This window comes from Euprymna scolopes, chromosome 35 (assembly GCF_053919585.1).
Source record: "Euprymna scolopes isolate OS-2025 chromosome 35, ASM5391958v1, whole genome shotgun sequence".
Classification (NCBI taxonomy): Eukaryota; Metazoa; Mollusca; class Cephalopoda; order Sepiida; family Sepiolidae; genus Euprymna; species Euprymna scolopes.
In genome coordinates, this window is record NC_136516.1 from 72,891,602 (window position 1) to 72,908,463 (window position 16,862).

Genomic DNA, 16,862 nt, shown 5'->3' on the forward strand with positions numbered 1-16,862 from the left:
TATAATTTTCAATTTAAAATTCTAGAAAAAAGATTATATTATTCTGCTTTTAATATAATCAAATTCAGGGTTTTATCTTTCTGGAGAAAAAAATTTAAAAAATGGATTTTATTTCAATGAAATTAAAAAAAAAAAAAACTTGACTGAATTGAATTAATTACCCTTGAATTAACGAAGGGGTTATTTAATAACTTTAGGTTTGGAAGAGATAGGTATGGGGTCGATTGTTTGGAAACATCAAAAGAAGCCGACAACTGTCAAAACTTTGCGAAATAATACAACGTGATCAATTTCATTTTAGAGATATTTCTTTCAAAAGCCTTCTTTTAAAAAAAGAAAAAAAAGTACATTGTTCTATTAAACCGTTTACTGTTTAAATAATTTGACTTTGCTCGTTTTATTTTAAGAAAATATAAGTTGAAAAAGCATTTTCATTCAGTATTAGAAGATTTGTCAGTAAAAAAAAACAATCGCCAAAAAGATAAGCGTTTTTTTTTATTTTTATTCGCAATGTAGAGCCCTGCATACTTCTTTTCAAGTTAACTCTTTTGTAGTTTTGATTACAATAGATCTGAATGAATGAACCTTGTAAGGGAGGGGCACTAAGCATTGCCCTGTTAATAATGAATTTCTTTGGTTTCTTTTTATAACATGCTACATTTCTCTCTTGCGGTTAGAAATATCAGGAATTTTTTTTATTTTTTTCAACATCAGACTAAAAGAATCGTAATGAAGGAATCGGAAAATTAAGGTATTTTTTAACGATGCGATTCCGATTCCGATACCTCCCAAAATACACGATTCTTACGATTAACGATTCCGATTCCGATTAATCGTCCAACCACTAGTATCTACTAAATTGTCATAATTAGCGAAAATTAAGTTTTGCTAAATTGGCCAAAAGTTTTCAGTTTTTAGAAAAGATTTACCTCCTTTTTTTACAATTAGAACTCTCCGATTTTTTTTTTTTTTTTTGCAAAACTCAATTTTCGTTACTTGTCTTTGAAAACTATTTTCTACCTTATTGTTTTTCATAATTTTTGGATATGTTCATTACTGTGACATAACAATTCAGTAGATACAATTGGTTTCACTGGAATTTCAATTTTTGAATTTTGCTACAATAACAAAGAAGAACCAATTCATTTTTTTTTTTTTATACAAACATTATTGGTCACATATGTGCATTCCTGTTTCAGCTATGATTTTCTAAATCCATCATCAGAGTGGTATTATGATGCTGTATTTTGAAAGCAATCATATCTGAAATATGTATGCACATGTGTAGCCAATAACATTTGTATAAATAAAGAAAAATATACAGCTTTACTTATTATTGATCATTATTTTATAAACACTGGAATTTTATTGAATTGACATCTAAGAAACCACAGCAATACAATACACACACACAATACACACACACATACACGCATATATAATGTTAGGAAAATAAGATAATAAAATTACAAATGAAGAACAAATATTAATACAAACTGTTTTTAAAAATACTTGTGCAAATTATGCATACAAATAACTCTGGGTTTTTGCTCTCTACTATATATCTATATAATTATAAAACTCAAATGACCTTGTAACAGGTGTTGTAACCCAACATCCGGTTTCCGACTTCCAGTTGCGCATGCGTATATAAACATAAACCCATAATAGCATAGACAAATAAACACAAATTGCTGGACCGATTTTGTTCGAACAAACTAACGTCCTTAGAAAAGCGAATATCTTAAATTTATTGAATAAAGAACTTCAAGATATGGGAAGCAAACGCAAAATGTGATTACAAATAATACATATAATCATCGACCTGTTTCATATATACGATATATATATTAAATAATCAACGTGACAATAAAACGTATTGTTTTACTGTGTACATTTTCAGCATCCAAATTTTTTTTTTCGCATTTAAATTATCCAAATAAACAATTCTTTATACTTTCTGCTTTTTTTTTTGTTACATCGTTCATTTCTGTATTACGATAAAGTTATTTTAACGCAATTTTCTTACAAATAAATTTACTTGAACTCGTTGACAACCATAAGAGCATTTTACAACAGCGATTTACCCATTTTTTAAAAATTTATTTTCCATTTTTTTATACACCTTTCTTGAAAACATTCATGCATTTTCTTGTACACTGCCAACATAAATAAATAACCCTGAAAATGTTTTTTTTTTAAAATTGCATTACAAATAAATAATCAATGCGGCAATAAAACGTATTGTTTTACTATGTATCTTTTCAGCGTCTCAATTGTTTTTGTTTTTTTTGCGTTTAAATTAAAAGATATATCAAAATTTGAATTTAACTTTAAGTATTATGGTATCTGTTCAGTACACATTTACCTATAAGTATGGTAAACCATTTATAATTCAATGGTTGTAAGTTTTTTTTTTTTTTTTTTTTTTTTTTTTTTTTTCAAAAATAAAAATTATAAACAGAAAGACTCATAGAAATCTATCTGTAGTCTTTTTTTATTTTAATACACTTTCATAGAAATATATCTGTTTTGTCACAAAAAACTATTTTCTATATGTCACAAGTGTCATGCTCATACCATAGCTAATATAACATACTGACCCAACGGGTCACGGGTAGTCTAGTATATATATATATATATATATATATATATATATATATATATATATATATGGCGATTAAGCTACGCGGAATATTCAGTGTAGCTTAATCGCCATATATATTTTATAAATTACTAACTAGCTCTACCTACGTATTAAGCACTTTTGAAGTAAATACTTATATTTTACGCATAAATCTATACTTTCGTATATTAATTTTATGTGAGTAAATTAAGTAGTTATATATAGCAAGATAGTTTTAAAAGATCATGTATTTATTAGTGATGCAAATAACAGTGAGCTAATTTGAAGATTTACACGTTTCTTTTATTCTAGTTATTTCTTTCAAGAACTGCAGAAATACATCAAGACTGATTGTTTAAACGAGCAACACCAAATCAACAGCATATTGTTTATGTTGAATGCATTGCTCAAAAGTGAGTATTGACGCTCTTTTGTTTCTTTTTATGTATCACAAATTTGGAAAAGATTTCTTCCTTTTCGTAATTTTCCCAAATTCGACGAGATACAACTGTAGGTATTCAAAAGTTCACATTGATTAAAATGTCGTTAAAATAAAACTCAAGATGGGAACGGTAGTCCGAAGAATCCAAAATCATCCAAATAATTATTTCAAAACTTAAGAAGCAAAAGCGATTTGTATAAATGCTAGTAGCTGAGTTTAAATATATTTTTTAGGTACTTGTACAGTTTAATCAAGACATTAAAAAAATGGAAATATCGAGGGAAAAAAAAAGTTATATTCGTTATGGAACGAAGTTCTCCGGGGAAAAAAATTTCACTTAATTTCATCAAGTAGTTTTTATTTTACAGCGAAAAAACAATTTGTTATGATACCAAGCAAAAGGTTCGATTTTTAGGAATTTCAAGAAGAAAAACTAGTAATAAAGATGGAGAGGGAGTGTCGGCACTTTAACTGGAGTTATCTCCCCGTGGCGTGTTCAGCAAATTTCATAATGGCTGACTTCAACGTGCTCTCATAAAAACGTGTTTCTCTGCTGTAAAAAAAAAAAACTACTCGATCAAATTAAATGAAATTTTTTTTCGGAGATCTTCAATCCAAAACGGATACGTACAATATAACCTTTTTTCGATATTTTCATTTTTTGAATGTCTTCATTAAACTGTACAAGTGCCATTTTTTATAAATGATTATCGACTCAGCATCAGTATGATGAGTTAAGTTCCTCACTTTGTCTTTCTCCTTGTAGACAAATGGTGGCAGCATGCCGTCTTGTCTTACCAGAGATAGCAAAACATAAAAATCTTAACAATGCATGAAATCAGAATTTCTTTATTAACTTTTGACACAACTGATTGTGTAAATGGAAAGGGTACTCGTAATCATTTTGGTACACAAGACCTGCATTGCAATTACTGGTGTGTTGAGAGACAATAACCAGTTCATGTGCAAGAAGTGTAAGACAGTACCAATGGATGGGAACTCAAATGTGTATATTTGGATGACGAAGCTATTGAGGTTAAGTTTTGCTACCTTGGTAGTAAAATTGGAACAGAGTGAGGAGCGAGTGCTAGTGTGATTGCAACAATTAGGAGTCGATGGAATATGTTCAGTGAACTTTTGCCATTACTAACTAGCAGAGCGTTACCAACGAGAGGAGAGTTCATTAAGCATGCGTACACAGTGTAATGTTACTTTGCACTGAAATAAATAATTTTGAAATAAAGATTTCTTTATCATTTCTGAATGTCTAAATGGAAAATCATTTCCTTATTGTAACATAATTAATGACTAGTAAGGTTTAAGGACATGCGTTGCATGGAGAGAAATTATTATATGATTATAGGATGATAAATGTGTAATACGAGTCTTAAAGACAAGCTTAGTTCTGATGATCTCAGAGGAAGATTAAATCTAGACGGTATAGGGAGATGTGTACAGAAGAGTAGACTTTGATGGTATGGTCACATTGAGAGAGAACTTTTGGGTCAGCAGATGTAGAACAGTTGAGACAGCAGGTTCAGTTCACATTAATATTTTTTTCTTTTTTTGCTATAATTCCATTAATGATTGAATTATATGCTCTTTATTTTTTTAAACAAATTTAATTTTTTTTTCATTTGAGAAGGATGTAATTTGCTTGAAACATTGTGCATAGTGTGAAAGGAGTTGTGTTTGAAGGCTATGTCATTGCGGTTCATAGAAAAACACTGTTGGGTACGACACAAGGAAGTAAAACAATTATTCTGTAGAGTGTGAAAAATTATAGTTTAAGCATGAGCAAAATACTGCCAAGGTTCCATTTTCCTTTAAAACGTTTCTCCATCACTGAAATATCCTGATGGAATCTCTTGCCATGTTCATTGCTCACATAATTAAGATTCTCTGCAAAATTCTTGAAAGTGACAGTGTTTCAAGATCTGTACATAATTTGACGAAAAGACGAAAAATGATTTCCATGCCATTGTGCATTTAAAAATGGTCATAGATGTTCTGTACTTTTTTGAGTGTTGTACATTGTTATTTAAGAAGGCGGTTCAACAAGAATATGTGTTATTGATGTTTTTACTAAAATTAGAATTATTGGAAACAAATTTCTATAATAGACATTCCTGTTGTGTTTGAAGGCTATATCAATGCAGTTCGTAGAAAAACACTGTTGGGTACGAGACAAGGAAGTAAAACAATTATTCTGTAGAGTTTGGAAAATTATAGTTTAAGCGTGAGCGAAATACTGCCTCCCTTACCTTAGAGTTTGGTCGAATTTCCATTACTAACGATTACTATATTGTCCAATTTCTACTGTACACTCTTTAACACTTATCCGCGAGTGGCCTCTTGGCCTTGGTAAGTGATGATGTCTATGTAAAAAAAAAAAAAAAATACTGCCTCCCTTCCCTTAGAGTTTGTCTCCCTTTATTTTCAGTAACTCTCATCACTGCACGTTCCTTATCTCACCCTTCTCCATAAAATATATTGCACTTCGCATCTTCTCGTTTCCCCACACCGGTAGCAGAGAGAGCACACCTTTTGTTTCTTTGATATGAGGTTATTTATAGCATTACTACTACAAGAATGACAATATTTAAAGATTTCAATAAAATTTGATCAAATATTTATTTACGAACATAGGATGGTAATTTGGTATAAAGTTTACACTCTTTTTGTTTTTTTTTGTTTTTTTTTTTTCAGAACCAAAGTTTCCAAAATCTGAAATCAAAGAATGTTGGACTGCATTACAAAACTGCTCATCATTTCCAAAACAAACCGATCTTGATGACACATCCGACAATGTGTGAGTAGTATTTTTGATTAACTTAAAAAAGTTGAAGGTTTTGATTTTATTTTATTTTTTGTTCTTTTTTTTTTCCTGACCCGATTTTTTTGGAGAGGGCTGTAACATAATTCCTGTAACATAATTCCTTACTTATCCTCAAACCAACATAACAAGAATTTGAATGTTGTGAGATGAGAACAGTGGTCCGAAAAATACAAATTATCAATCCTTATTTCAAAATAATACAAATTATCAATCCTTATTTCAAAATAATACAAATTATCAATCCTTATTTCAAAATAATACAAATTATCAATCCATATTTCAAAATAATACAAATTATCAATCCTTATTTCAAAATAATACAAATTATCAATCCTTATTTCAAAATAATACAAATTATCAATCCATATTTCAAAATAATACAAATTATCAATCCTTATTTCAAAATAATACAAATTATCAATCCATATTTCAAAATAATACAAATTATCAATCCTTATTTCAAAATAATACAAATTATCAATCCTTATTTCAAAATAATACAAATTATCAATCCTTATTTCAAAAATTTAGAGACATAAATATTTAGTTAAATCTTCCTAATTATCAGTTATTTACAAAACATTTGAAGAAAAAATATTTAGAAAGATTTACTATTGTAATATACCCCCCCTCTCCCCTGTATGTTTGCAAAAATATATGCAGACATGGATTATTTGTATTATTTGGAATCTTCAGATTACTGTTATTTACACAACATTTCAGTCGTATAACCTCCGACCTTCTTCAGGTGTATCTTGTCGAACTTGGGAATGTTTCTGTCAAATTCAGGAATTTAGACGGAATTTTGACAGAAACATTCTCAAGTTCGACAAGATACACCTGGAGAAGGTCGGAGATTACATTGACTGAAAGTTTGTGAAAATGACACGCAAGATGAGAGCAATAGTCCAAAGACTCCAAATAATACGAATAACCAATCCTCATCTAAAAAATTCAGAAATGTGATTGCATTTATACTAATTTAATTGTAATAAAAACCGCAAATCTCTAATTAAATATTTAGAAATTTAAAAAAGAATTAAAATTATAATTTTATCTGAATCAAGAATTTACAACAGAATCGGTAATTGTATCGGAATCAGGAAATTATTGGAATCGTCTCATCACTCGTACCTACCCAGTGTTGGCCAGGATTCAATGAAGTCAAGTTTTATTTGTTCGCACATTTTTTATGTTATACATAAATAGAAATAAAATTTTAGTTATAAGAGAAATAACTCTTTTTTTATATTCTCCAATACAAAATCTAAGTTATTTCTCTTTTTGCTTTTATGCACTCTGTTATGTGAGATGCAGTGAACTCGATTTTGTTTTTAATTTTTATTTGCTTGCACATTTTTAAAACTTATACAGAAAAATAAGATTTTAGTTGTACGGGAGATAACTCTTTGTATATTATACAAAAAAATGATTCGTTCAGTTTATCTAACAACAGACCAAAAAAATGTTGTTTCAATCTTATGCATGACAGACTAATAGAATTCATGGTTTTTAAAAATATTTTTTAAAACTTAGGTTAATGTAAAGGTTATCATCACAAGCAAAACTCATTTGCATCTTCAGTTGTATTTTTTTATTAGCTCTATCTGCCCAGCATTGTCCAGGATGCAATGAATCATTTTAGTTTTTAATTCTTGTTTGCACATTTTTTCCAACTTGTACAGTAAAATAAATAAAATTTTAGTTATAGGGGAGATAACTCATTTTTATATTCAAATAAAAATAGGAGTTTTCCCTTTTGCTGATTTTGATGTTTTCAATTATAATTGTAAAATGTTTACGTGTTATTCATTGTACGGATGAAACTACATAACTTTTAAAAATAAACTAGCAAAATATGCTATTATAGTGCATAATAACATGGTACAATAACAACAAATCACAATTGGCTTGATCTTGATGATTCAAAATTACTGTTTGATATGTCAGCTTAAATGCTATTTAAGTTCAACTTTTAAAATCTCATCAGATAATTTGGATATTATTTCTATTATTATTATTATGATGATGCTGTTAATATTATATTGTTGTTGTTGTTATTGTTATTATTATTATGATGATGATGGTGGTGGTGGTGGTTGTAGTAGTGGTGGTGGTGGTGGTGGTGGTGGTGGTGGTTGTAGTAGTGGTGGTGGTGGTTGTAGTAGTGGTGGTTGTAGTAGTGGTGGTTGTAGTAAACCAGGCTGTGCCAAGCTCAAATTAGGTTAATTTCACAAAATCAGTTTCATCAAACCCACACTTGACCTTGTGTCTAATCTCCTGGAAAGGAGATAAATAAAATAACTTAAATGACGATGATGATATTATTATTATTAGTAGTAGTATCTTCATGTTCATTATTAGTAGTAGTATCTTCCTGTTCATTATTATTATTTTATATGTATAATATATATACGTGTCTAACGTTTCTTCTTTCTTTTTTTCCCAGTGGTTTGAAATTATCCCTCAAGGAACATATTGATCATCTTCGTTCTGTTATGATGGAAAAATAGAAACTATAAAACCAGGAATCCGTCCCAGATTCAGCAGGCAGTGTGTGAGTGTGTATGTATGCATGTATATGGATGTGATGTGTATACTACTGTGCACATGAGTTTGTTCATATGTGTGTGTGTGTGTGTGTGTGTGTGTGTGTGTGTGTGTGTGCAAAATAAAAACGTATTCTGGACTGTCTGTTCCTTTCCTTTTTATCATGTAAAATTCTTTTCTTTGATTATTTCTTAGTTTTCATATTAATAAGGAGAACGTTTAAAATGAGGGATAGAAATTTTAGGCGTCAGAATGAAGTTTTTGGTATGAAACGTTTGTACTTATTCTGAAAAAAAAAAATGTTGCCATTAAAAAAAAAAATCTTAAACGTAATCTCTGTATGTCACGCAATAACATTTTTATTTTTTATTAAAAAAATAAAATCTATTTTTTTAAATAAATGAATTGAAAGAAGAATAAATTATCTGCTGTTGAAAGAATTTGATTTTAGACAATTGTGGAAGTGGAAATGCAATTACCACATATAATAGCAAGTGAAACGTTTTGTGAAAGTGATTCTGTGCTCTCTGATATCACCAATCCATTGTGACACCCTACACCCAACAATTTGCTTGTATGCTGTGTACTCATAGTCGTTCTTACAATCTCCATAACTACTGGTTGAAAGATGAATCTGTCGCACAATAATATGACAAACTTTGGAGATTCATGCAACAGATCCAGATGCGTTCTCTGTTTGCTAAGTGTATTCAAAAGTTTTTTTTTTTTTTTTGGTTTTTTTACTTTAAGGTGGCAACCTATATCAAGGGAGATAACTTTTCTTACCTCAAACTATGGGAAATTTTTCTATGTTTCACCAAGGATTTTCTAGACCATTTCCGAAATAGCTTTTCCTTGTTGAGTATCGCTTGTCCTGTACAGATATAATCACCTGAGGCGTATTTGCTGGGGAATGTCAATGCAGCATCTTTTGCAGGGTCACTTTTCAATCCCATTTGCAAGTGCTTGTGTCACATTTCTCACTGTGGTAGAGAAAATAATACAGTCTACTACACTTATTTTTTAATCTCAGATTTTTTTGATTTTTTTTCAACAATTGATTTTTATTTACAAAAGTTATCAAACCTTTTTAATAACTTTGAAATAAAAATGGATAAAACATTTTTGGCACTAATGCAATTTCCTTGGCAGTTGGAATACATAAATCAACAACAAACATTCCAGACTTAAACTACCCTTGTATCATCTATTTTAGACCATATATTCACACCAAATAAATTAAAGATTTTTTTTTTTTTTTTTTTAAGCTTGTACTGAAACTGAAGGAAAATAAAGTCCAAAGCTTTATAAGGTTTATCTGCTATTTATAGTTCAGTAGTTTTGTTTTCCTTTAACGGAATAAGGTTTATCTGCTATTTCAGTTCAGTAGTTTTGTTTTCCTTTAACGTATTTTTGTTTCTATTTACAATGTCTCCCCACGGGACAGAGTTAGACACCAGGGTCGTTTTTTAATGTGAACAAGAAATTGAAGTGCGGCATCTGAAGATCTTGACCCGAAGGCCAAGTTGTTTCTCTGCTTGTAAAATAAATAAAGTTATCTCCCTTGACCTCACGAGTTGCTATTTTAAACTAAACAAAAAACTGACAGATTTTCTTTCTTTCAAACAGAAAAAAAATGTAATGGCGCCTGCGCACTTTCTATCCCCTTCATGAAGAATTTTATTTTTATAATCGATTAATGTAAAATAAAATGGATACGTTAAACTTTTTAAGAATAAACGATTTTTAAAGAAATTATTTAAGAATTTGTTGTTGATTTAAAAAACAAAAAAATAAATAAAATCAGTTATTGATTTAAATTATGTTCAAGGTAGGCATAAGGGTTTTAATGTAGGGAGCCCAAGATATCCAAAAAGGGCTTTATATTATTGTGCTACAGCTTATATATCTAAAAGAAAGACGGATTATGTTGCATCTATGAGGGTATTTCCAAAAGTAAAGCCATGTATTTTTTATTTATTTATTTTTTTACTCAAAAAGTTTAAATTATGTTCAAAGTAGGCATAAGGTTTTTAAACGTGGGGAGCTTAATTTGCTTGAAAATATGCTTATTATTGTGCCACAAGTTTTGTTTTAATTTTAAAACCTGCACAAGGCAGCATATTTAATGGAATGCATAACTGCATACAGCAATCATGCAACCATGAAAAATGAGTGCTTGTACGTGAACATTACACAGGTGAAAATCGTAGTTCAAAATAAATTAACAGGAAATTTCTTTGATAAACTTAAATCGCCATGGGCATGGAATATGTGCCTACATTAAAGATGGTTTCCCGTGTGGCAGGGATATCTCTGGAGAAGATCCTAATTTACCCTATATGTGCTTCAGGGTTGCACTTGGTAACACCACTGCATTTATATTTGCCCTCTATCGGCCCCACAACAGCGGAGTTACTATCTGAGAAAATAGACCACATCCTGTCTGCACATCCCTCGGCTAACATCCACATCTGTGGTGACTTCAACGTCCATAACGTGGAATGGCTGACTGATTCAAATAAGACAGACGATGAGGGGAGGTTTTGTCATGATTTTGTCATTGCTTATGTCCTCACTCAGATTGTTCGTGAACCCACCCATGTGCCCGATACACCCGGTCAATATGCAAGCCTCCTAGACCTTTTTCTCTCAACTTCCCCTGAGCTATGTTCATGTTCCGTTCATTCTCCTCTAGGATCCTCCAACCACTCCGTCGTATCAATTAAGATAAAAGCAAAATGTAATAAGTCCCCAGACGTACCCCTCCACCGTACTGTATACTGATACTCTATGGCTGACTGGGATAGCTTCCGTACATTCATATCTGATTTACCTCTGCACTCCATGTTTAAAAAGGAAGTGTCCTCTATAGTATCAGATCTGACCGAATGGTTAATTGTAGGCATAGACCAATTAGTATCATCTAAAAAATTCAAACAAAAACCTAACAACCAGCCATGGTTCTCCCCAGAATGTGCTGCTGCTATCGCGCACAGAAATCACTTTTTCCATAACTACCAACGTAATAGATGCACTGAGACTAAAGCTGCTTTCAGGACTGCCAGCAACCACTGTCAAAGAGTAATAAAAAATGCAAGAGAGCTATATGCCCAGTCTGTTAAATCCAAGGTAGCTGATCAGCGGCTTGGTTCCCACCAGTTTTGGCAAATAACAAATAGGATCCTGAACAGAAGTGTGCGTTCTATCCCAACCATTATCAATGGACCAGAGGTCATCTCATCAGCATCAGACAAGGCCAAACTATTTGCAAAGAACTTTGCAGCTAATTCTACCCTATGCGACGAAGGCCATCAACTCCCCATATTTCCTCCTATAACACAGAACACGCTAGGTAATATACAAATATCCGTGCATGAGGTCGCCAAGCTAATCAAGAACCTTGATTCCAGTAAAGCAACTGGCCCTGACGGCATCTCAATTATAGTGTTAAAAAAGCTTCAACCAGAACTTGCTCCCATACTTATGAAACTGTTTAAGCGCTGCCTTAAGGAGAAATGCTTTCCGACTCCCTGGAAAACCTCATCAGTATGCCCTGTATTTAAGAATTCAGGTGGTAAGTCATTTCCCTCTCAGTACAGACCAATAAGTCTCCTGTGTGTTATGAGTAAGTTGCTGGAATCCATATTAAATAGAGAAATAGTCAACCACCTCAGCAGAAACAACCTTCTTAGTGACACACAATATGGTTTCCGTTGTGCAAGATCTACCGCACATGTGCTAACGGTTATATCTCACAGGATTAGTGAATCTCTTGACAAAGGCTTCCTTTCTAGGGCAATTGCTCTTGACATCAAAGGCTTTCGAAAAGGTATGGCATAAAGGTCTACTTCACAAGATTTCCACGGTATAACTGGAAGTGTTTTCTCAATCATTAAATCATTTCTCTCCGATAGGCTCATAAGAGTAGTGGTCGATGGACAAAAATCAGAGGCCTGCAGTATTAATGCTGGAGTCCCTCAAGAGTCAATCCTGGGCCCAACTCTCTTCCTGATCTACATCAATGACCTCCCTAAACACATACTTAAATCATTCGTTGACATCTATGCTGATGACACGACTATCTACGGCAACACATCAAAGGCTGTAAATGACAAAGTTCTCTCTGATTCTCTCTCCTCTGATCTCGAGCGCGTGGTTCAGTGGGGGAAGAAGTGGTTGGTTACCTTTAATGCATCTAAAACCAGACTCCTATCCTTACATCATCAACGCTCTGATCCCCATCTGACATCAATTGGGATGGACGGCTCTCGTCTGGGAGAGGCACCATATTTTGACAAGCTGCTGGGTCTGACCTTTACTCCTGATCTGAAATGGAACACGTACATCAAGTCTGTTGCCAAGGTCGCTGGAAAGATGGTGGGATCCTTCTACCGCTCCAGAAGATATCTCACTGCTGATGTAATTCTCTATCTGTATAAAAGCCAAGTACGTCCAAGGATGGAATACTGCTACCATATCTGGGCAGGAGCTGCTAAAAACAGCCTATCCTGCCTTGACAGAGTACAAAATAGACTTTGTGGCTTAGTTGGGGATGTCCTTTTCTCTACCCTGCAACCTCTCTCCCACAGAAGAGACGTTGCGAGCCTATCCTTGTTTTATCGTTATTTCCATGGCAGGTGCTCGTCTGAACTCCAATCTCTGGTCCCCCCTCACCAATCTTTCACGAAAAACACCCGTCTAGCTGAATCCACTGAAAAATTTCCCCCACTCTTTATCTGTGCCTAAATCAAAACGTGGATTCCATGAACAAAGCTTCTTTCTTAGAACTGCATGCCTGTGGAACTCTGTTCCGTCTGCCTGCTTCCCACCGGACTACAACCTGGATGTCTTCAAGTCCTTTGATGTGTTGCCGTAGATGGTCGTGTCATCAGCATAGATGTCAACGAATGATTTAAGTATGTGTTTAGGGAGGTCATTGATGTAGATCAGGAAGAGAGTTGGGCCTAGTATTGACCCTTGAGGGACTCCAGCATTTATATTGCAGGCCTCTGATTCTGTTTTAAACTTGGAACAAATGCCACAGAAACATGGAATGCTTCAGACTGCTTTTGGACCATCTTGCATAAATTGAGCATCAGTTTTCGAGTGGCATAAGAGATTCAAGGAAGGCAAGGGGTCTGTGAGGGATAATGAGAGGTGTTGAGAGAAGTAAGGAAGACAGAACACCAGAGTTGAATGGTCGAATAAAGAATTTCATGAGTAAGGACTGTCATGTGTCTAGAGACGATAAGTGCAGAGTTTGATGTCAGTGTGGGAACTGTAAACACAATCATTCGCGAGGAACTAAAGATGTGGAAGATCTGTGTGAAGTTTGTCCCAAGGCTACATTCTACAACTCCATCTTTGTCACAGATTATTTGACCAAGATGCGTATCAAGACAGTTCCTCACCCTCCATATAGTCTAGACCTTGCTCCCTGTGACTTTTGATTATTCTCGGAGCTCAAGGAAAACTTTAGAGACTGTGATTATGAGACAATTGAGGAGATGAAACAGGCTGTGACAAGAGTCATTGACATACATAAGAGGACTTTCATGGGGCCTTCAAGAAGTTGTTGGAATTGTGCAATAAGTACATTGCAGCCGGAGGAGATTACTTCGAAGGGGACTAGAGTTTTATGTGTATATTCTTAATAAAAGTGCCTATAGAAAAAAAGTCTTGAAACTTATTGAATGCACTTTGTAACCGAGACTTCACACTGAAATTTAAAATCTATTGATCTGTATAGCTTTAATACATTTTGAGCTGTTGAAAACTTGATAAATAAAAAATTTCATATCATCTCCAGTTATCAACATTTTACGTCCTTGAATTATAACTTCTCACAGGGGTCACTCCAGAAAACTCCGAAACAATCACACAAATGAACATTCTTCCATCTGTGAAACATCGTTTTCCCATTCAAGTAGTTTCCTCAATCAGTTGACAATGCCTTAAAAGGGATGTGCTTATTGTTTTATTGTGTTTAATACCTGGAAATCTGGTGGCTATCTCCAGGACATAACCGCCATTTGTGAAATATGAAAGAAAAAAAAAAAGCATGTAATGTAATTGGGTGGAGTCGTTCAACTAATTAACGTCGTCTATTTATTCAAAACATGAAATGGCCCACTGACATTTTATGAAAAAAAAAAATTAAATGTTACCGATTCTCAGGATTCAAATAAATACTGCAAGTAAAGTTGGGCTCAATTGTTAACAGTTAAAGCCAAACAGCTGAACGGCATAATGTTTTTTCCTTTGTTCATACGTTATGCTTTCAGTAATTAGATACAGTGAAACCTTGTTACTATGCGACTTTAATCATCAAGTAAATATTTTTTTAAATAATCAGAAAAATAGCCAAATTTTGATAAGGGCCAAATTGCTTCAAAAAGGCTAAATTTGTAAAAATTGGTTTTAAAAAGACCAATCTGACAATCATGAGTTATTAATCTTTCTGTTAAAAAAAAAAAAAAAAGAAAAACTAATTTGTGCTATCCAGAAAAAATTTCATTCCATGGAATTTCCACAGGGTCTGCTCGTATATTCTAATTCAGTAGAATACAAAATGTATGACCTTAAATATTTTGTAATCATCATGTTCTGGAAAATTAAACATCAATATTTGTTATCGAGCATTATCATATAAACCCAGGAGCAATTTGGATTTCATCCTACTAATATATTCTTAATATTGTCATACGGTATTTTTTTAGTTTACTGACCCCTCGGCATTCACCTTTAATTTGTTGACTTTAGTAGGTTTTTGGGTACGCTGAGAACGAATATTGCATTTATTTTTTGCACAAACATGCAGTTATCCATATTTGAAGATCCAACGTGATCACTATTTTTTTTGTTGATGGCCATCTTGTTTCCCATTTAAGAAAAAATGCCAAAACATGGCCCCCAAAACATTTTTCGGCTTCAATGTCAAAATAACCTCCCACCCCTCCACCCTTCCGGATATGTTTACGCTTCCCGATATCGAAAAGGACAATCTTTTTTTCACTTAATTATGTTATTTTTTTTTTTTCTCACTTTCTTACTAAAATGCACACACACGCTTAGTCACTTGACGTTTCACAAGGTGCATGAATACATGGCAGACATTTTAAATGACGAGAAATATTTTTCATAAAATAAAGTTTTCACCTCATTTAAGAGTAAAAATATTGCTGTCAGTAAGTTTTCACGAGCTGTTTACAAAAGCATATTTTATGTTTTTTGTTCCTTTTTTTTGGGGGGGGGGGTGTATTCAATTCTGTCAAAAGTTTTTGTGAGACATACAAACATTTAAACAGACAGGTGAGATTTATTTAGAAATAATGAACTCAAAGACAAACAATTTGCATTGGATATTTGGTAGTTAGTGTCTTAAGCTTTCATCATAGATAGGGACAGGTCAAAGAGTACACACCTGAAATATTAGCCAAACTAAAAAAAAAGAAGAAGAAATGGATCAAATGTAGATATTGAAAGTCTTTATGCCAAACAATTACAAAAAATTAGGTGATTGTTCAGAATAATAACACAAATCAAAAAATTGAATTTCGTCTAAAAACAACGTTAGCTATCTAATTGTCATGTTGAAATTAGTAACATATCCAAAAATTATGAAAAATAATAAAGTAGAAATTTAATTATTAATGAAAATTGCTTTGGAAGAAAAATTACGTTTTTATTTAAATAATAAACAAGGGAGGCAACTGCAATCTGTTTTACTGTAACAGCCCACTTGAGAGTTTCTTCAATTTAAAGAACTTTAAAGTATGAGTTACCTCCCTTGTTTAAGTTACATTTCAAAAATTATAATAGTGGATCACTGGATCGTTAAATCGTGAAAGTACATGTTTAATGTAATAATATAGTAATATGTTACTAATTGCGACAAATAAGTAGATAACATGAATTTTTAATGGAAATTCATTTTTTTTTTTTTTTATAGTTTCGATTTTTGTATATTCGAAATAATAACAATGGACTTTAAAGCAAATATACAAAAATGCTCGTATCTTTCTTCTAATTCTTTCTTTTCTTTATTGCTTATTTTTTGTCCTTTATATTCAATCATTTTTTATTATTATTATTCGTGTTGGGATGATTAATCGTAATTGAAAATAAGCAGAACATTTTGGAGTAAATTACACTAGAAATGGCACAAGTAAAAATAGCACAAGCTGATAAATAGGAAAAATTGGCACAAGTGAAAAAAATAGATGAAAATCGCACAATGAGTTGATCAAATCATTATTTTCAATAAATTATGAAAAGATTAGAGAAACGAATATATATAAAGATTGATTCAGATGCAAGCCACTAAAATTTAAAAAATACAAAGCAAATCACAAACTCTGTAACTAAAAATTTGAAAAGAATCAGAATCAGTAATTGTATCA

At 32.3% G+C, this 16,862-nt stretch overlaps 1 protein-coding gene across 2 annotated transcripts in view; it reads left to right on the forward strand.

The window, feature by feature from the left end:
* The window catches only part of LOC145259925 (condensin-2 complex subunit G2-like), a 157,853-nt gene extending 149,281 nt beyond the window's left edge, over positions 1-8,572 (forward strand). For both annotated transcript variants that reach the window (XM_080117886.1, XM_080117885.1), the window contains 3 exons: positions 2,939-3,039; positions 5,778-5,880; positions 8,357-8,572. In XM_080117886.1, the coding sequence (XP_079974012.1) occupies positions 2,939-3,039; positions 5,778-5,880; positions 8,357-8,420 (268 nt within the window). In that variant the 3' untranslated portion in view covers positions 8,421-8,572. The remainder of the gene's footprint in view (positions 1-2,938; positions 3,040-5,777; positions 5,881-8,356) is intronic.
* The last annotated feature ends 8,290 nt before the right edge of the window (positions 8,573-16,862 follow it).